At 40.0% G+C, this 21,276-nt stretch overlaps 1 protein-coding gene across 1 annotated transcript in view; it reads left to right on the top strand.

The window, feature by feature from the left end:
* Window positions 1–2,486: 2,486 nt before the first annotated feature.
* The window catches only part of LOC122888872 (stAR-related lipid transfer protein 13-like), a 59,156-nt gene continuing 40,366 nt past the window's right edge, over window positions 2,487–21,276 (top strand). Inside the window, exons 1-5 of the mRNA XM_044223858.1 lie at window positions 2,487–2,638; window positions 3,572–4,646; window positions 9,510–9,644; window positions 13,581–13,742; window positions 17,673–17,703. Coding sequence (XP_044079793.1) covers window positions 3,711–4,646; window positions 9,510–9,644; window positions 13,581–13,742; window positions 17,673–17,703 — 1,264 coding nt within the window. The 5' untranslated portion in view covers window positions 2,487–2,638; window positions 3,572–3,710. The remainder of the gene's footprint in view (window positions 2,639–3,571; window positions 4,647–9,509; window positions 9,645–13,580; window positions 13,743–17,672; window positions 17,704–21,276) is intronic.

Here is a 21,276-nt window from a genome sequence, read left to right as displayed (position 1 = left end):
TATAAGTAGAGATTTGTGTGTGTACAACCCAGGACAGCCCCGTCTTGTTGGGGGAAAGCCCAGGAGAGGACGAGGCGTTAATAGGGACCCAGCAGCAAATTCTTTCCCCTAGGGCCCACTAGCAGGTTAATCTGGCTATATCCTATATGGAATTGGAAGGATAGCATTTTTTTTTGCAGCAGCAGCAGATTTGCAGGTGTTGACACTGAAGACAGTACAATGAAACAGTCTGATACCACCAAGGAATGTGAGATAGTTAATCCCATGCAACAAAAACAAAAGCTCACAATGTCACCATGCTGCCATGCCATAACGAGGAGGTGTGAGGTCATCTTGTGATTACTGGTAGTATTATACTTTAGGCTTCTCTCCAAATGTTTTGCTTTTTGTACAGGAGGTCTGATTAAATGCCCTTATTCTATGATCACCATCTGATCAACCCATTTGTTTATACAACAGTCTGATTTTGGGCCATGCAAAAAGACAAAAAACGTAAAAGATTAACACATCCATTTAGGCGCACATACAAACAACAATTCGGTATAATAATTTTCAGTCATTACATTTTTCCACCCCCACCAGGCAAGACAGTGCAGATTTTTAATTCCATATTTTTTGTCATGCACTGATAGAGTTGGAAACAACTATATCATTATCTTTTGTGATATAGCCAGATTAACTCATATTTTACACAGTATCTACAGTACACACTGTCAAGATATCACAGCTTACATCATTCATTGTGGGTGTTTTAGTTTTTTTTTCTGCAGCTAGTCTTGATAAACTTTTTATGTGCTTTCCCTCAGTGGAATTGATTTGTAGAGTTAAAAAAGACAATCGTAACAATCCTAAGCTGTTATAGACACTTATTATCTTCCTCTTTCTTTTCTCTAATTGTTTTATTGTGTGTATACTGTATCTACCTGTCTCAATCACCCTGTCTTCCTTTCTCTTCTTTTTCTTTGCCCTGCCTTTCTTCAATCTGACCCAGGTAACTATACCTCTCTATGACAGGAATGTTGTATATGGAGGAGCGTGTCTCAGCAGGTTGGCGTAGCTTGTATTGAAATTGACATTGACATGTTTGAGTTAAATTAAGATGCATCCATCATCACAGCATTGTAGGACAGTGTAACATCTGGGCAGGGTGGGGATGGAGGGTGAAGTTTATCAAGTTCATTCAAGCAATTTAACTTATGAAGTTAATTCATGAGTAACAATTCCCGAATAATGACTCCTGAATAAGTCTGTTTTTGTTAATTGCCTGATAGTTCAACTTGTGCTGATGCTGTTTGGTCTTTTAACAGTAGGTTCTATTTCACATAATGGACAGGAAAGGTATTTTAAAGGGTCAGTTCGCCCCAAAACACAGTGAAACCTTTAATGGCATTTGGTTTGTGGTCCTTTCATTTGATAAACTCAAAATAAAACATCTCTTTTGACAGTTATAAACCACAGACCTTGTTGTTAAAACTGTCAATTGTCCATCTCCAAGCAGAAGAAGAAATGGTGAAATGGTGAATTATCATGATGATTTTTTATTTGGAAAGACCTAATGTTGCTGAGTTTTTCAAATGTCATTTTGTGATACTTAGACAGCTGCAAACATCCCATCACTGAGCTCCTTTGTATTTGGATGAATTACAGCCATTATCTTTATACCAGCAAATCCATCTCAAGTTTAGTTTGATAGCACCCTGGGAAAATAAGTTTTATTGTGTTTGTGAGTGAAGAGACATTACAGTAAGCAATTCATACTACAATAACTAACTCTTAGTCTACCCTCCACCTTGACCAGCTCTCTTTCCCCCAAGACCCTGAGGGTCAAACAGGCCTCAACAGGCAGAGTCATCTTCAAGGTTAACGTACAAATAGCAGGTCTTTACTCCTGACCAAAGACATTCCCTCCAAAACATGGAATTATATGTTTGCTGACAAACACAAGGAATTCCACAGTCTCCCGACAGCTTTGTAAGGACCATAAGTCCTTTCTTGTTGATCAAGGCTTACAGCTTCGCTGTAGTTACAAAAAGTATGAACTGAGAGAGATTTAGAGAGGATAAGAACATGTTTAGAGCATTACCTCATGTGTTGTCGAGGAATGTGCTTCTAAGGTGAAAAATCCTTTGCCTCGAGCCATATCATACAGCAATGAGTGAAAAGGAGGAATGGGGAGGGGGAAAGGTGTTCCGCGGACCCCAATCTATTTAATCAAAGTCTATTTGTCTAAGACTAATGTGCGTGCAACTATTTAATCTGTTTGATCATTTCCACAACAGAACTGTCTATTTCATTTGCTTTGAGCGCATAATTTATCTTTTTTTCTCTCTTGCACATGCAAATAACAGTCACACACACACACACACACACACGCACAAATAGCACAAACACCTGCCTGTGGAACTCACTGTCTTCTTGCTGAGGTAATGTAGGAGGGAAAAGCATTCCTCAACCCTTTCTTTTCTCTCCTCCCCTCACAGTATTTCATATCTTTTTAGGGGTAAACTCACTCTTTCTGTACTACCGGTGTCATGCAGCATATAAGCACTAAGTTGGATACTTGTGTTACCTGTCGATTCTTCAGACTGCTGTGTTGGATGTGTTCTTGGATGACACAAATTCTGTACAAAAATGTCTGGTATGTTGAAATATGAATTCTGTATTTCTTTATACAGCCTATAGTTAAAAAATGTTTTGTTAAGAAACAGGTCACATTTACAAATGCTCCTATGTGACAATTACTGAGTATGTATTGACATTAAGATGTTATTAAGTTACTGTACAATAATATTTTTTCTCACAGACCAGTTGACACATGGCCTTCACACAATGGGAACAAATGACTCTTTGTTTGCAAGTGTGCAGTATGAAACTCTTTTTGGAAAGGATTTGTATGTTTTACATAGAGTACATGCTGTCTGTGTTTTCAGGAGTTTAACCTCATTTTAAGACCCATCACTATGTGTTTGAAAGACAAAGAAACCATGCCAGGCAAGGAAAGGGTGTGTTGGCTGCAGCCAAAAATATCCATCAGGAAAAAACAATGTGTTTGAGGAAAATGCATTTGTCAAGTCTGAGGGCTACAGAATGGTGTGCTGTGGGGAATTTGTGAAGACAAACTTTGTTGACTTTAGCGTGGGCCAATCACATTTGTGATTGTTTTGGCCCGAAATATCCCATTTAACTCAAATTTAGTATTAATAGTAGAGTATTCACAGTATCAAAATTGTAGAAAAAATATTTTTGCTAAAATAATTTAATCATGTTGAACTGCAGGGCCACCTCTTACTGCCACAGGTCTGTATGTTTAGAGAGGAAAATACTTGATTGGCCATGATTGAATGGACAGATAAACATGTCTAAGCAGTAGTTTCATCCTTCTTGAGCATAACACTTTGGCTTGTAAGCAAATCCGGACTTGAATCCAGACATATACTGTACATCCATTTACAGAAACAAATGACACTGGATTACATATGCATATGTTCTTTAGTGTGCACATGTGTGAACATGAATCAATTTGCCCAAATTAACGTTCTGTGTCATTTTTTTTCTCTTCGTCTCTCTCCAGCTCAGGTATCAAAGGAAATGGGGCATTCAAATGTGTAAATATCAGCCACTTATAGCTTAATTTAAGCAGCTTTATGCTGACTGACGGTTCATCTGGCTCTGCTTAAACAAACCACCAATGTACTCAAAAGACTCAACAGATGAGGACATGCTCCCTATTGATGCATGATGGTCCAGTAGCTGCATTGCCTGTTCAGCAGCAGCCTCATAGGCATATTTACCCCCAGGCTGTGGGTGTCCCTTTGGGTGACCTGCAAGGTCAAGTTCCCCTCCTGACTCAAAGCTCCAATAGCAAACTGAGAACCATGTCTGAACCTGTTCCTCTGATACGCTGTGCTCCGGATCCCGTGGCCAGTCATGCTCAAAGATGGAAGGAGATGAAGATGGACATCAGCTCCCCCTGCAATACAGCCAAGCCTGACTTAAAGCAGAATGGACACTGTGAATGCAGCCAGAGCTCAGACCTGGCTCCTGGAACAGGTCGGGACATGGAGGTGTCAGGCCTGGGTTGTCAGGCTGCTGTTCACAGTAATTCTCAGATGGAGGCAGAGTATTTGAAACAGTGTGGAGCCATATCACCTCAGCAGCAAGAAGGGAGCCGCACAGAGACCTCCATATCTGATGAGCTTCTTTCTGCCTTTTTACCAGCACTGGATAAAAGTATTTGTAACCATCTGCCAGCCTCTGTGAATGCATCAGAGGACTGTTCATTGGATCTGCTAAGAATAGTAAAGCACAAGCCAAGTGCCATTGTGTTCTGCGATTTTGATTGTAGCTCTGACAACCAGGTGATCTCAGCCAATGAGAGCTCTGATGGTGGGGAGTCCTCCTCATCCACCACTGAAGAGGGACAAGATGATGAAGAGGATGATTTTCCCGAGACGTTACAATATAAGGAATTCTTGATCAGTCGTCGCCGTAGAAACTTGAGCGGGAACAGGAAGTGCTTGAGGAAGAGACAGGATGTCCAGCCTAATAGCGTTGCATCTGGCTGGCAAAAGCCCACTAACAAGGGCAAACCTGAGTTCACAGGTAGCCAGGAAGAACAGGACACACCGCAGAACAATGGAAAACAGGTAAGAAAACCATGACAGGAGAGGAGTGATAACAAAGACAAAGAAGTCTTAATCACTGTGTAGAACTGGCAGAGAAAGCAAATCAGTCGCTGCATGCCTGAGTTACATTGTACTGCAGATAGGCCTTTTTCACAGCAGATATTTGTCATAGTAGGAAAAGCACAGGTGCTACTAATAACATTAATGATGGCTCAGGTCTATTTAAGTGTCCCAGTAAGCCATGACAGTGAGCCAGCATGCACAATACCAGGACCCTAAAACTGAAGCAGCTAAATGGTATTCAGCCGTTGTTTATTTTCTTATTTTCACTTGTGCTTTTCCTATTGTGACATGTCAAACTGTCTTCAGTGAAAAAGGCCTATTTTGTTACAGTGAACCCTACTTCCACCACTAGAGGGCAGCAATGTCAAATAGTTTCAAACTGTTCAGCATGAGCTTGTTTCCACTTGACTACTCCTTTGTTCTTGTAGTATTTTTTTCAATTGAGGGTCCAGTGTGTCTTCCAAAGAATTTAAACCGTGTAAATATGAATTCTTGTTAATTTATAAATGCTTCAATACCAACTAGGAACAATATAATTGATTGCATCATTCACAATCTATGCACTGTGTACTACACAGCATGTTGCAGTAAAGTAGTTGGAGTATCCTGGTGGATTAGTGGTCAAAGATGCTTAGATGCAAAAATGCATGTATTTAGTATGTAATAGCAATGTCTGTGGTTTAATTCTGGCTGGTCATCCTCCTCTCCAGGGTCCGAAATTAACACCCATCAAGCACCAAATGCAGGTAGATTTTCCGCTTGGCGAGTAAATCACTGCACTGGCGGGCAAATGTTTGCACTGAAATAGTTATGTAATAAACTATGCTGAGAGTTTCTACCGCGTTTTGGTGGCATTTACGGGCAGCTGCTTCTGTCCTCTGCTGTCTGTGTCAGAGTTTCACACACACACACGCTACCATATGTGTTTTTACGCACGTCCGAACAGTCCTGCGAAACTGACTGTCTTGAGCGCTCCTAGTTTCGCGGCACTATTTACCGTATGGGACGTTAGATACTCCGCTAAACTATCACTTGCCGACGGTCTGCTGCTGCAACCTGGTATTACGCCAAAGTGTGTAATACACCCGCCGGTCCACGTGGCAGTGTCACGTTTTGCCTCGCCTAGGCGTGGCAGTGTCACGTTTTCAACACGTTTGCATCCAGCGGTTGAGTTAAAAGTTTTCTCTGGCCTTTAAGTTTGTATTAAACATAATACCTTAGCTCAATGAAATGTACTGAAACAAATGTATATGTGACACAAAAAGGCAATTTGTGATTTTGGCTGGTAAAAAATGTACTTGGCCGGTGGATTTTTTCATCTATCAGTCCCCTTGGCTGGTGAGTCAAAAAGTTAATTTCGGACACTGCTCCTATCCCTCTTTTGCATGTTTCCTGTTTGTCTCTTCTGTAAAGGCGAAAATATCACAAAATAATCTCAACAAAACATTGCCTCTTAGTCAAATAAAGCTGCAAGAGCTGTAAATGCAGTGAAAGAGAAAACTGTTGAAAAAAGGGGGAACTGAATAAAAAGGAATATTTTGGCAGGTATACCTTCAAATCATAAATTCCTCTCATTTTTCTCCTGGGCCAGCCTGGCATTTCCAACTCCCAGCATGCACTGTACCAGCGGGCATCCATTAGTGTGAGCTTGCCCCTGACCGTGTTCTCACACCTGTCAGAGCAGCCCTTAGTCACTGGTACATTCCCATAACAGTCCTCTGGCACATTGCACGCTGTTCTCCCCTCTTGGATTGAAATGAAAGGATTTGTTCTTTCTGCGCTCCTTTTGTGATGTCGTTTTCAGAGTTTGACCAAGTAGCTTTTAAAGTCACTTACTGACAGGCTTAGGCCAGTGCTAATTTGAATACCTGTTAAGTCAAAGAGGCCCCATTGTGGTTCCACATTCTTGGAATATTTTGGTTCAGCCAGTTTCGTCACACTCCACAATGTGGGTAACAAGTTTGCCAAATAATTTGAGGAATTTAGAGTAAAAAACGAGTTGTCAAACTGGATTTGAAGTAAAATGAGTCTTACAGGCTTGGCTATAATACTAGAGTCCGGTATTAAGACAGTTTTTCTATCATGTCTCAGCTTTTTGACACTGTTTTAGTTAAAAATGTTACAGAATTTTTTTTAACTTGAATATAATAATAATAAATAATAATAAAACTTTATTTATAGAGCACTTATCAAAAAAAGTACAAAGTGCTTCACAAAAAGAGAAATAATATATTAAATAAATAAAACACATAAAAGCAATAAAATAAACAGACAGCTCAGGTAAAATCAGGATATGCTTTCTGATAAAAATGTGTTTTGAGAAGAGACTTAAAAGAAGACACTAACTCCGACAACCTAATTTCTTCAGGCAAGTTGTTCCAGAACCTCGGGGCCCTGATGGCAAAAGCTCTGTCCCCCTTAGTTTTCATCCTGGACTCAGGAACAGACAGAAGACCCTTGCTCGAAGATCTCAAACTACGTGAAGGTTCATACGGGATTACAAGGTCTAAAATATAATCTGGAGCCAAGCCATGAAGAGCCTTAAAAGTAATCAATAAGATCTTAAAATAGATCCATGCTTCTCTGAATTTTGTCTTATCTGCATTTGGAAGACAAATTTCAAATTACATTACATGCTCACTACTTCCTAATAGACAGCACCACTGGCGCTTTCCTGTTTCTACATGTTTAAATCCAGTCAAGTGTTGTGTTTGTGATTGTGGAGGCAGATAACATACCTCACTCTTAAATAACAGAATGAAATGTTGAATGGGGAGCTGATTAAATCCTACTTCAGGCTTGGTCTAGGTTGATGAGTCTTGACTCCTTCTGGACTTGGCCTTTAGTGGCTATAACCAATATTTTACAATAACAATGTATCAAATGACAATGTGAAAACCATGCGAAAGGGGTCGCTCGTAGTGAAGAACCTACAGAGAATTATCACCCAAATCTGCAGCTCTCCTCTGCTTTACCGAGGAGCGAGGTTCAGCTCATTGTTTAGCTGTCCGGCCCGTAAATGTTTTGGTTCACGCTCACTGCTCTCATAGCGTCATTTATAGCTGCACAAGGCAGCTGCTTTCTCAGCAAAAAAGCTCTAAAAACCCCACTGTACTCTACCTGCTCAGCACCAAACGGCAGACAGACACAGCAACTAGCTGGTGAACACAATGAAACATTTAGCAGCTAAAGAGCCAGATATTTTTCTTAGAAGATGGTAGGGACCAAAGACAGAGCTAAAAGAGAGAGAATACAGAAAAATGACTCCAAATGAATGACATGTTGCTCCGTATCTGCTGGATGTGTAAATAAGCAACTGTTTGCTAACAAGTTATTGCAGGTTTAACTTGTCTTGGACTGGACTTAAATGGTGTTAACAACAGCCCTGGGTACAAGACAACATTTTGGTACATCAGATAGAAAGATAGAAAACTGACAATGCATAGTAAATTATTTTAATCTAGCTGAAGGAAAATCCACTTTAGTGGTATTCTGTGGTACTTCTGATTTTTGTTACAGTGACAACATAATATTGTCATTGATTCATGTGCAAATAAGGATAACCAAGGATAACCTTCACTTCTTTAGTTATTCATACTTAGACTTATGTATCACAATAATGGGTGTTTTAGCCTTTCCAGGATGGTTCAGACAAATAATGAAATGGTCTTGTAGCAGAAATAAAGTGATGCATTAAGAGCTCTATCCTCTTATATCTTAAATACTTTGGACAGAAGCCTATTAACATTTCATGAACTTTGAGAGCACTCTGCTGTGAAACGTGTGTGCAAATGTGTGTCTATATGTATGCAGTGGTGTGCATTTGTGTTCACATTTATGTGCCACTCTGCGTACGTTCATGTTTGCAGTCACTCAGGCCACTGAAAAGCCTCCACTCCCTGTGTTCTCCCCTCGCCCTGGCTCTGTCCCCCATAGTGAGGGTAAAAATAGCACCCTGCTGCACATAGACAGCCTTCTGTGTTCCTGTGTGTAGGAATCTGGAGATGGGGGCTGTAACACACAGGAAATGGCTTTACTGCCAAAGCTGTTACTGCAGATATTTTTTAAACTGGTCAACATGATGGGTTTGGGAATGGGAGTGGACAGAGGGGTGTGTTTGTGTGCGTGAGTGGATGGGTGGGTGAGGGCGTGCTTGTGCCTATGCATGGATGTGTGTGAGTGAGGGGGCTGTTTTTGGACTTTAAGCTCCTCAAAGGGGCCCTATGTGCTGCTATCAGCCTCTGGGACTCTGGGATTGGCAGCGGTGCCCAGAAACAAAGCAGTTTGTTCATTTCCTGGAAGGCCAGTGAACAAGTGTTTCAGTCAGAGTCCATGACCAATGGGTGGAGAGGGAAAGAGAGAGAAAGCAAGGGTTTAGGTATGTGCATAACTGAGCTGTACGGAATGGACAGATATTACAACACATTTACATAACGTGCATTGGCAACACAAGTTCGTTTATTCTTCACTAGCAGCTATCTTTATGTTTGGCTTTAGTATTTCTCTTCTATCAAAGGCTTCTGTTGTCCTTGCTCTACAATAATCTCACTGAGAAGGTGTCACCTCCGCCACAGTGCAGGGTACACTGTGTACCCCTGCTTGGGCTGAAAAAGCAGATGTTCATCTGCAAGGAGCCTGGAGGCAACGAAGGGTGGAGTAGGTGGAAGAGGAAGAGGAGTGCGTGTTAGGTTCAGCAGATTTCTCCGAGACGAGCATACATGAAAGGCCTCAGTGCATGGTTAACCCCTGAGTTTGCCCTTGAGCCATATTTACGTGTGAATGTATGTGTGTTTGTGTGTGTCTTTTGACCCGTGTGTTCAGGCTGCTGCGTGTGAATCCATGACCCTGTTGTTGAAAAAGCTGGATCACCTCAATAAGGGGATCCAGGAAGTCCAAAGCGCTAATTCCTCACACTCAGACGTGGCCAATGCTGACGAGGAGCAGCAGAGCACCACGGTAAGTCAAGTACATTTAAATCAAGTCAACAATGAACAGGCCAATCATAAAGGTGAAATGAGAACGCTTTTTGACATACATGTTTTAAATGTCTTCTCCTGTAACAACATTTTTTTATTAATTGTCCTGTTGTAACACTTCAAGTGGAGAACTGAGACTGTGGCAGATTTGAGAGGCAGCTACATTTGTGCAAATAACTTTTCAGTTCACATTCGGTTCAAATACAGATTTTCACACAAGAGCATTACCATTTTTTGAGTGTGAATTAGAACTTGCTTATGAAGTACTATCATACGTAATCGCTACTTTATAATTTAAATCTTGTATTTCCACATAAGTCGATCATTCAGAAAGTTAGAAGGTCTGTCTGATGTGCTGCTCTGGCTGATTTATATACCTTAAAGTGGACATATTATCCTTTTTGGTTTTTCCCCTTTCCTTTATCGTGTTATATATCTTTTTTTGTGCATGTAATTGGTTTGTAAAGTGAAAAAGCCAAAAGTCCAGGAGTTACCCTCTCCCATAGAAAACACTGCTCCTGAACTGCCTGAAAACAGCCCGGTTATAGTCCAGCCATGCGTCATAATGCACAAATTCAGCAGTTTCCACAAAGTACACCTAAATATTAAATTAAAATAAAGTTAGATACCCTTCAGGCAGTCAATGGACATAAAGTTGTTACTGTGATGTAGAGACAGTGCACAGTTAAAACGTTAGCTATTAAAGATAAATTAGTTACAAATTAATAACTTACCACTCTGAAATGTCTTGCTCCAGTCTTGGTTGTGAAGCTGGTTCAGGTTGTTTGAACATGTACGGCTGAACCGTAACAGCTGAACCGAAGTCATAGTTACCGGCTGAAGTGGCTTTGTTTTGGATCACACTAGCTTGCTCATCAGGACCCGCCCTATTTTGCTTCTGATTGGCTAGTAGTCCTTACTAGGTACTGCGCTTGTGCAACTCCCAACAAAGATCCAATAGAAGTAGATGTCTTGCTCGTTAGCTAAAACGGAGCGTTCAATACACAGGGTGAAAAGAGGTGCTGCAGCAATGTGCAGTATGAGAAAAAATATGGTGTTTTTTTGAAAATTAAACCATTTAACCCTATTCTGCCACAACCTCAAAATAAAATTATGAACCTGAAAATGAGCTTAACATGACCACTTTAAGTATATAAATCACATAAAGGCATGAACTTTGAATTAAAATAAATAATTAAATAAATGAATGATATGAATTGTATAGTTTTGATTCAACTGCAGAATAGTCTAATCAAAGTATCAAAGTGCCATTACTTTCAGTATTATATTGTTCATAACTTTAGTAATACTTTACACCACACCATTCGTGGCCACACACACTCAAGCAGAATTTACCATTGAGTCATCATACAGTGTACCACACACATGTTGGACAGAGAGCCTACTCAGGGGAATGGGTTGCCAGGCGTGCAGTCTCTCCCCCTATTTAATATGGGGTAGATTAATTAAGAATAATAGTTTGGATGGTCTCCAAGCCTGTTGTTTTTCCGCCATAAAAGCCTTTCATAAATCAGGTGGTTTCTGACTCGTCTGGCATCCATCTGGAAACAGCATTAATCCTCCAGAAACCACAGATAGTAAGAGCTGAGCTCCTACCAGTTTGTAAATAGCTCCTGTGCTGCGCTCCTCTGCTCTCCTCTCACATGGCATTCCAGCTACCTCATTATGCTTACCAAGTGTAAATCTGGTAACCTCAAATAGCTCTTAAACCAACAGCACAGAACTTTAGGAATTCTTATAAAAAGGCTGTATTTAATCAAGCTAATCTTAATCAAACTGTCTGGCAAGCCAGGAAAACAGCAGTAAAAGAGGCATTTTTAGCTTTGTGTATCACATTCAAAGTATATTTATATAACACTAAAATCTGTTCTTTTTGATGTGACTCATCAAGGTAAAATACACAGTACAACGCAATATGATGATCATTAAAAAGAAAAATCAATAAAAATGTTCAGTTCAGCTTCTTGCCTTGTAGTGGAAGAGGAGCAGAGAGAAAAATGTCAAATATTTATAGGGTAGTAAAGATTCATTTACCCCCAGCCCAGAGGGGTAATGCGTAATTTATTTATTTTTTGGCAGTAAAAGGCATTCAGGATGGGGTGCGGGGCTGAGTGATAAGGAATTAAGATGTGTTTGAATTTAAAAAAGAACTTAATTCAGTAGTTAAATATCAGAACTTCCTCTTAAATATCCTCAAGATATTCCTCTAAGCAACACAGCCTCTTTATCTATCCTGCCGTTCTAACAATTAAAATTTTGTCATTGCAAGTCATAGGCTTAATATGGAAAAACTGCCAAAAATAACATTGAAAATGTCTTCACTCTAAACAGTATTATATTTTCATTCATTCTTCACTCACTGTCCTGTAATCAGACAATATTCTTTAACCACCAACCCTTCCTCATTCTGCTAATTAAATTTTTAAAAGCCCCTCAATTCTTATATTTTAGAAATTTGTTGTTAATGTCTTTTTTTTAATCATGCTAGCGTCATAGCTCTAGGGATGGCAGTGTCAGTCGGTTGGTCCAAAACCTTGGTCCAGACTGAAATATCTCAATAACTATTAGATGAATTGACATGTAATTTGGTACAGACATTTATGTCATCTAGTGCAATCATCAGGTCAAAATATCAATGTGTCCAATACTTTGGTTTATGACTAAATACCTAGTATAAACTAGTGAAATGCCCATCAGTCTCAGCTCTACTCTGTGCTAACACACTAAACTAAGATGGTGAACACAGTAAGACAGACCTTGTTGTGAGAAACTTCATGTAGGAACTATCGGTAGAAAGAAATAGAAAATAGTTCCTACATGAAACTGCTCACAACAAATCTGTGGATTATCTTGAATAACAGGGTCATGATTTCTGGAAAGAGACATTGCTGTTGAGGTTTTTTTGCCGCCATATAGTCCCATTATATAAAAAAAATGCAGACATCTCTACGGCCGATATCTCCAAAACTCGGCAACTCACACTAAAACAATCTAGATGGATAAACAGCACTACAGGTGCTAATATGTATTTTTGATTTTGGGGTGAACTGTCCCTTTAAACATCAGCATGTTAGCATTGTCACTGCAAGCATGTTAGCTTGCTGATGTTAGCATTAATCTCAAAGCAATGCTGTGCCTAAGTACAGCCTCAAAAAGCCACTAGCATGGCTGGAGACTCTTAGACTCGTATTCTGATGGGTGAACTTTCCACTGTGGGAATTTTCTCCATTAAATTCCTGTTGGTTAAATTAGAATGAACAGAACAAAATGACTAATCAAACAAACCACTTTAGTTAAGAGTAACAAATGTGGAAATATCATGACTTTCAGTTTGAACTGTACTTTGTTTTGGGGTCCTTGATGTTGTTATCTAATTGTGACCACATAGTTTGAAAGTTAGCAACAGTATCAATGCCATCTCTATGATGGGAATGCTCTATAGGGTCAGAAAGGGAATTTTCTACACAGACAAGCATTGTATGTTGTGATGAAGAGAAAATATGTCTCTCTGTGCATGCATTTGTGTATTGGATTCTTGGTTGAAGAAAAACATGCTGTTTACAGACATGTATGTCATTCCTCCTTCACTTTCAGTTACACACATTCACATTTGCACACACATCCATGTTATCAGCTCAGTGCTGGATGGGAGGGGAGAGCGGGAAGCACAGCAACGTGTCTTCCCACTGAAGCCGGTACAGTAGTTGAGTCATGAGGTCAAGCTGGGATGGACTTTCCAGTGTTGTCACTGAGCAGAGATACAGAGGGGACGAGGATGGGCTGGATGGGGCGGGGGGGTTCAGAATGAGAGAAGGGCAGACACATCATCAGTAGTGTCTTATATCTTCAAACACTCACCCACTAACGCCAGCTCCACTCTTCTCTGTCCTCCCAGGGTACTCCGGCTGTGGGCAAGATGGCTAGCCAAGGAACCTCCAGAGCTCCAGACAAACCTGAGCCACTGACCAGGCGCCCCTTGCGACCTTTGACCCGCAGCAGACCTCTGATCCGCTCGTCCCTCTCGTCCCCTACACATCTCCATGCTCGACGGGCCAGGGTGAGCGAGACTGTACCTCTGTGGGTTTGTCTGGGAGGGTTTGTGAGTTGTATTAAAAATGTTGGGTCAGCCTGCTATATTCAGTGCTAAAACTCTGAACTTTATGGCAACAACTTGTTTAGTTAACTTTGTGGTGGTTACAGTCAAAACTGAGTAACTACAGTGAGTGTTTGTGGTTATGTTTGTGTATGCTACTTCTTGCTTACTATTCATTACACATTATAGACAAGATAATAGAAAGCTGATACAGGAAAAACAGTTGTGTATCTATTTGCCACGAAACTAACCCACCTGGATTCTGTCCTGAATACTTTATTTAATCACAAATACAACTAGGCTACAGACCACTGCAGCTTCTCCCATGAGAAACCCGTTTTGACCCTGTGTTTGGCTACTGATTATTACATAAGCTCACCACTCACAAGCAGATATGATGTATGTGATTTGATCAGCTTACAGACTTAGTTCAGACCTGCAGTCTTCCCTGCTGTTAACTCATGCCTCCCTCACTCTTTAGAAACAGCATGTGCGCTGGTTTGGAGCCTATCAACATCTAACACTTTGCAGCTGACCCTGCAGACAGGCGCTTCAGAGACATGTCTGATTGATATAAGTTGATCAGTTAAGCATCTGAGGAAAGTTTTGATGTCTACCAAACTCAATTTGTAACATCTTTTGAGAGAAACCTTCACTCTCAAATCTATTTTGTGCTGTATAATTGTGGACAGTGAATTGTTGTTTTTTTGGGACAGAGTGAGCTGAAACAAACAGTTTGAGACATGTTATTTCATTTTTACATTGTTAGAGCTGCGCTTTCTTTGCAAACACATTGACCTCTCATGCCCTTGTGTTATATTTGATGTCTTACAGAAACTTAAATGTTTTCCTGACTTTCTCTTTTGACTATTTCTTTAAAAACCTTTAAAAAAATCTTTAATTTACTCCCTCCCTTTCTTGTATCATGTCTCCTCCCTCCCTCTCTTTGGGCTGCTGTCCAGTCTGCATGTCCCCTGCTGTTGTGTAAATAAGGTGAAAGTAAAAGGATGAGACAGCTCTGCTCCATCCAGCAGTATGCAAGGTCATCTTTTTTCTGTGTCAGCACTGCGGCAGCAACAAAAGCTACCACAAATACACCACTGCTCAACAGGCACAACTGTCAGACAGATGAAGGGAGGTAAAGAGAGAGAAAATGGGGGAATGGGTTTAATTGATAGCAGTGTCCAAAACTTCACCAAACTTTAAAAAAAAAAACAGATTTCTACAACAATAATAGGCCTACCGAATTTTTCGTAACGCTTTTAAGACTTCTCGTCCATTTTGTCTTTAAAGTCTTAAAATAATAGTTTGAAAACATATGTGACTGAAAGCTCTGGAAAAAGCTAGGAAGTGGACCTTGAGTTGGGATTGTTTTGTCAGACCACAAAAATGTTGTATTTAGTGAGTCAGAATTACAGCTTGCTCCCCGTAAACATTTATTGGTGGTTTACAGGTAAAAAGATGTCTACATATCTGTTTTCTTTTTTTTTTGAAATTCACATTATCCAGCAGCATTTAACTAATCGTTTACACACATTATAATATTGTCATTTTAATAGTTAGTAGTACCCAAGAAATTTCAAAAACTTTTCTTTTCTACCAAAGATATCCCATTTTACATAGATGTCTTTAATACAATCTAAAAAATAAACTGGGTTGTGTCCTGCAATTCACCAATTCAGTGCTCAATGAAGTTCAGTGTATTTGACGTCTGGTGACGGTGGAGGGAAAGCACTCTTTGCTTCTCAGTAAAGGCCTGGTACAGCTGCAGTACAGGTTTAGGCTCATTGTCCTGCTTTCACAAGAGATGGTAAGCCTCTACAGAATACATTAGTACATGCCTTTGGTCAGTGTTTAGTTGACCCTGAAGTGTTAGAATTATTAGTTGTGAATGTACGTGTGTGTGGGTGTGTATGTAGGTAGAGAGAGCAGCAGGGGCTGTGGGATCAGACTATGCTAAGGAGCGGATTTATTTTCCCCTAACCGTGACTGATAAAGTACAGCTGTCCAAACTGACACACACACACACACACACACACACACACACACACACACACACACACACACACACACACACACACACACAGATACATAGTGTTCTTCTTAGCTCTAAATTTAGAGCAGATTTTGTTTGAATTGCAGTAATTCAATTCAGTCATTTTTGTTCAACTAAACCACTTGAGTACGGTAATATTGTAGAAAAGGTTTCAGTCGTAGTCATCTGGACACTGTTTTCAGAATCAAGACGGTTTGGCTCCCATCCGGAAGTCATTCTCAATTGTGAAAATGGTGCGGTAATATTGGTGATTGGATGACTTGAACATTAGGAAGTTGACGTCCTCCGTCCTTGTGACGGATGTCACCTTCACAATTTTTCCACCTTAATTTTTTTTTGTGAGATATTTGCTGTTTCATATGTACAATCTGTTGAGCCTCTGATTACTACCACTGCAGATAGATACCCACACACACCTGGTGATTTTAGAGTTTTGTCTGGTTAAATAGACACATATTATGGTTAATGATATACCAAAGTAACACTTTTACATGGGTTACTGATCATTTCATAAATACAAAATTTAATAGAGTGATAGTTGGTATTCTCTGATTACTAAAAGATCTTTTCATTGATAAATCTGAGAATTTCCTGCTATTTTGAGTTTTTTTATGTTAGTGCTAATAGTCACAGACATGTGAAACTAAATGTAAATCACTGCTTTTATATGAAATGCTAATTTTAGTAAGCTTCTGTCTCTTTAAAACTTGATGGGTGAGATGATGCCTTGTTTGTTTAGTAATTTACTGTAGATGATCTCAGGGCTGAGGAAAACCCATGGGAATCATGCATCCTGTGTAATTGCACAACTGCAGGTGCATCATTTGGTAAATCCCAGCTCCTAAAGACGTTTGCAGGGTTGACATATCCCCTGTGTTGGGATAATGTTTCACACACTGGTTAGGAAATTAATCTGTCTGGGCCATTAGGTTCCCTGATCTTATGGTTTATCAATGCCTGTGGATTCTGGGACTTTTTAAGGAGTGCATATGTGTGTAATGTACTCCTCATGATCAGAGTCTAAGTTTTCATTTCCTGTTTTAATATTCTAGCTATTAAATATATGAGTCATGGGTTGTTGCTGGTGGATTTTACTGCTACTTATGCTGCTACTTGTTATTATTTTTTATATCTTCTACCATCATCTATTTTGATTAACTTTTCAAAGTTCAAATCAGCTCATAGACTCACACACATGCACACACACACACACACACACACACACTCACACACACACACACATATGCAACATCCTTTCCAATTTCCTCTAATTTAATTGCATAATTTATTATGCTTTAAATTGCTTTTTCAGAAAGGGGCTTCAGTCTCATTCATCAAGTGGATGTCACCCAGTTAAAAAACACATTCTTCACGTGATTTTTTTCTTACTTTTAATTCCGCTAAATCAAACAAATAAGCTGTTAGGGCTTGGTGGGTTTTCATATGATTGTATGGCAAAAACACTTCTTTAGGAAGGAAGGAAGTTTTTTCTTGCCACTGTCGCCAAGTGCTTGCTCATGGTGGGATTTGTTGGTTCTCTGTAAATAATATTATAAATAGTACGGTCTAGACCTGCTCTATAGGAAAAGTGCAATGAGATAACTTCTGTTATGAATTGGCACTGTATAAATAAAATTTTATTTTGGCTGAACCAGGTTTGGGTCATTTTCCCAGCATAGCTACTGCTGCTGTATAAGGAGAGTGAGTCATTGCCTTTGGCTGATATTGAGTTTACATTCTCCAAAGCTTGAGAGTGTTATTGTGTACCCACTGTTTGTATGTTTTATTGCTTTTGTTTTGTTACTCACTGTGTATTTCTTCTCTATTTTTCATGTCAGGCTGCTGCAAGGATGACCAGTGGATCAACAGGTATGATAATCCTTGAAGCGAGTGTGTGTGTGTGTGTGTGTGTATGTGTGTGAGTGTGTGTGTTCTTGTGAGCGTTCAGTATCCATTCAGTTGGATTGTTTGCATTCCCGCTTTGGGATAAAACCGGACTTCTGGCAATGTCTCCCACAGGATTCCCAGCCAGTATGTCAAACCTCAACCACCCAGAAGTAATGATATACTATTCCTACTATAACACACACACATGCACACACATACACAGGCTTGCCTGTACACATACACAACACATTCAGGTGCATAAACACAAATATGCAGGCGAACTCATACAAAAAAACATAAACACTTTGTGCTTTGAAGTTTTGGTTTTGTGGAATTTGTCGTGTGATAACACTCAGAAGCTTATCCCTACTGCAGAACAAAATAAGACATTTTCTAATTGAAAATATCTCTTGTGTTAAAAAGAACATTGATATAATTTTTTCCCCCTTTGCTCTTGAATTTTTGTCTTTTCTCTCTTTTCCCTCTGGGATTCAAGTTCCCATCTCCTCAGACATACAAAAGTCTGAGGAGATGATTAATGGGTTCAACTCTGACCCCTGTCCATATCTATTATCCTCAGAGCGTGTCCCTTTTGATTGACATGCACAGGCGTCATGGCGACTACAGTTAAGTACAACCCAGGGAGATGTCTCGCATTCATTGCGCTGCGAGATTGTTTATTTTTGTGTGTTATGTCTTTACGTGTGAGCTCGCACATCCCTGTGCCTGTGTGTATATGTGTGTGTACATGTCGTAACAGTGGGTGTCTCCAGTGTGGCACCACCATCAGCAAGGGTCACATTACTGTCAATGATAGTCCACGGAGGAGAGTTGCAGTGTGGGTAATGAGGCCCCAGAGGCTGCAGGGAGGTCAGAGGTGATGCCGTCAGTGGCGTATGACGAGGGTGAGAGTGTGTGTGTTTGTGTGTGTGTGTGTGTGTGTGAGAGAGAGAGACAGAAACATTTCATACAAACACAGTAGCGCTCAGGGAGTAGTGTAGATTAGGTTCACTGTTTTGGGTTTCATGCTTCAGGTTAGTTTTCTCACTTGAGAGTGTTTATTTTCTCTTCTGATATGAGGAAACAATTTAGCTGTTTGACAGAAATCCTGTCTAATCAATCAGGGTTTGCCGGCCTGTGTGGGCTGTGTCTTAACTGCAAATGGACAGGATATGATATGCACATATCTCTGCTCACATAGCTGACATTCACTGTGCTCTCTGCCAGATAAACAGGGAATTCGTCCCTGGAGTTTTATCCAGAACTACCTGTGTTCTCTTCCGGGGGTCTCCTTATTGGGCTGCAGGTTTTTTGTAGTCATCCTCAGCGTGTATCTTTGGTGGGTTTTTTTTGTGTGTGACTTTTGTCTTGAATGTCCGTGGGTGTATGTATGTGTGTGAGAGGGAATGCAAGCCACTGAGGAAAATGTTTTAATGCCTGCAAAGATGAAAGGATTTTCTTTCTGAAGAATTAATATGCAATAACAGAGGAGTATTTTTATATAGATGCTTAAGCGCTTTACTTGATTTCAAGTTTGTTTGTATTTCAGTGAGCTCTTAATCTCAGGTCACCTCAATGGTGCCGACTGTTACCCCAGTTGTACCACACATGCACAAAACCTGAGCATCTTAACCCACTAAACTTGGATTATGGATTATGACAATTTAGTTTGCCTGCTTGATGTGTTTGTTCCTTATTTGACCTGTCAAATATCTGTGCTGTCCTAAACAGAAAGTACCTAATGGAGTCTGCATTCAGTCCTCATTTAAGCTCCAGGTTCCAGCTTGGCTGCAAGCTCCTGGTTAGGTGGCTGTTGTCCAACAGTGATAAAGAAGAAAATGATTTATATCAGTTTACCAAATCACCAAAGGTAAACTGGAATATTCTCTGATTTAGAAAATAATAGATTCACCTGTATATTCACTAATGACTCATGACTTCACTTGGACTTTAGCCGTTTGACTTGGAATGGCTTGCTATCCTCCACAAGCTCAAAGATGAAAAATAATCAATTCTTAATTTTCATTTAAATAGAATTTGACTACTTGAAATGAATAAATTGGTCAGTGAGGACCAGCAGACAGACAAATAATGCGCTTGTTTAGGACTTGAAACTCAAAGTTTAGGATATGGACTTCACTCGGGACTTGTTCTTGTCTTAGCACTTAACTTGGGACTTGAGATTTACTGATGACTTGCAAAATAATGACTTTGTCCCACCTTTGATCAATAACAATAACTTTACTCCCCAGTGCATTACTGCATATTAAAAATCAGTGGTTTCATCACAGAATACTGTATGTCCATTTTGGAAAAAGAAATCTAAAATTCATCTGGCAATATCAAAACAAACAAACGATTCTGTTGTCTGAAGTTGATTCTGTGTGAATAAAACGCATCTACAGTATACCCTACATATGCATCATATACATTTGCTTTTCTAGTTGAAATATCCTGGAGTCCAGTGTCCAGCATACAGTATGAATATAGTTTTATTTCAGCTGTTCATTCCAGTTTAGTACACTACTGCTGCTCTGGCAAAAATTACCATTCAAAGATATTTTAGAAGAGTGCTGCTATTTTAGAGCAGCTGATAAGCTTCAAATGACCTTGGCCTGAACCGAACACACACTGACACATATCCTCTACACTTTCACTGCAGTCCAGGATTATAAAAAATATATAATCCATCAAAACGTTCACATTATTGGAAAGGGAAGGCTGTGGGTAATCTCGGACTTATGGCCTGTGAATCCTTTTAGTGTGTCCCTTGCATGTCGGTAATATGTTTTTAATATATCTGACTGGAGGGATTCAGCTGATTTATGGCTCCTGCAGACTTCTGACTCACATTTTCCTAGAGGCAGTGTCATGCTAATATTTAACCCAAATGTTTTCCCTTCATTTTAGTTGTTAGTAAAGTTACACACTTCCTTAATATTTTCTTTTAACTTGTGTAAAAGTGCTAAAACTGTCAGAGGTTTCAGTGTGTCCTTGTGTCTATGAATGTCGTGGGTGTGTGTGTATATGTGTGTGTGAGCCTGTAAAAAACCTCTACTCCTGCCACTGTGTGTTATGCATAAGATACCTCACACAGAAAAGCAGATGGCTCAGCAATTAACTTGCAATAAACCTTTTATAACTTAATGATAGTGGCTTGTTGTGATGTTAACGTGTGTGTGTGTGTGTGTGTGTGTGTGTGTGTGTGTGTGTGTGTGTGTGTGTGTGTGTGTGTGTATGTTAGGAGCTGTGATGTGTAGACCCACCAGAGTGCATACATTAAAGGTTTGTGATACTAGGAGGTCCCTTATTAACTCAGTGCTTAGTCAGTGTGTGTGTGTGTGTGTGTGTGTGTGTGCGTGTGTGTGTGTGTGTTTAATATTGCAGCAGTGTGCAGCAGTGCTTTAACAAGTCTGGAAGTTAATTTGGCTGCAGTCCCGGCCTCTCCCTCTGTTTCCTTCTTCACCTTTCCCTTTTCATTTTCCCTCTGTCTTTCTGCCCTCTGCTGTTTTTTCTGACTGTTCAAGCTGTAACTCGACCCCCACAGTGATCTTT

Source organism: Siniperca chuatsi, linkage group LG14 (genome assembly GCF_020085105.1).
Source record: "Siniperca chuatsi isolate FFG_IHB_CAS linkage group LG14, ASM2008510v1, whole genome shotgun sequence".
NCBI lineage: Eukaryota > Metazoa > Chordata > Actinopteri > Centrarchiformes > Sinipercidae > Siniperca > Siniperca chuatsi.
This window is presented reverse-complemented; position numbering and strand designations above follow the sequence as displayed.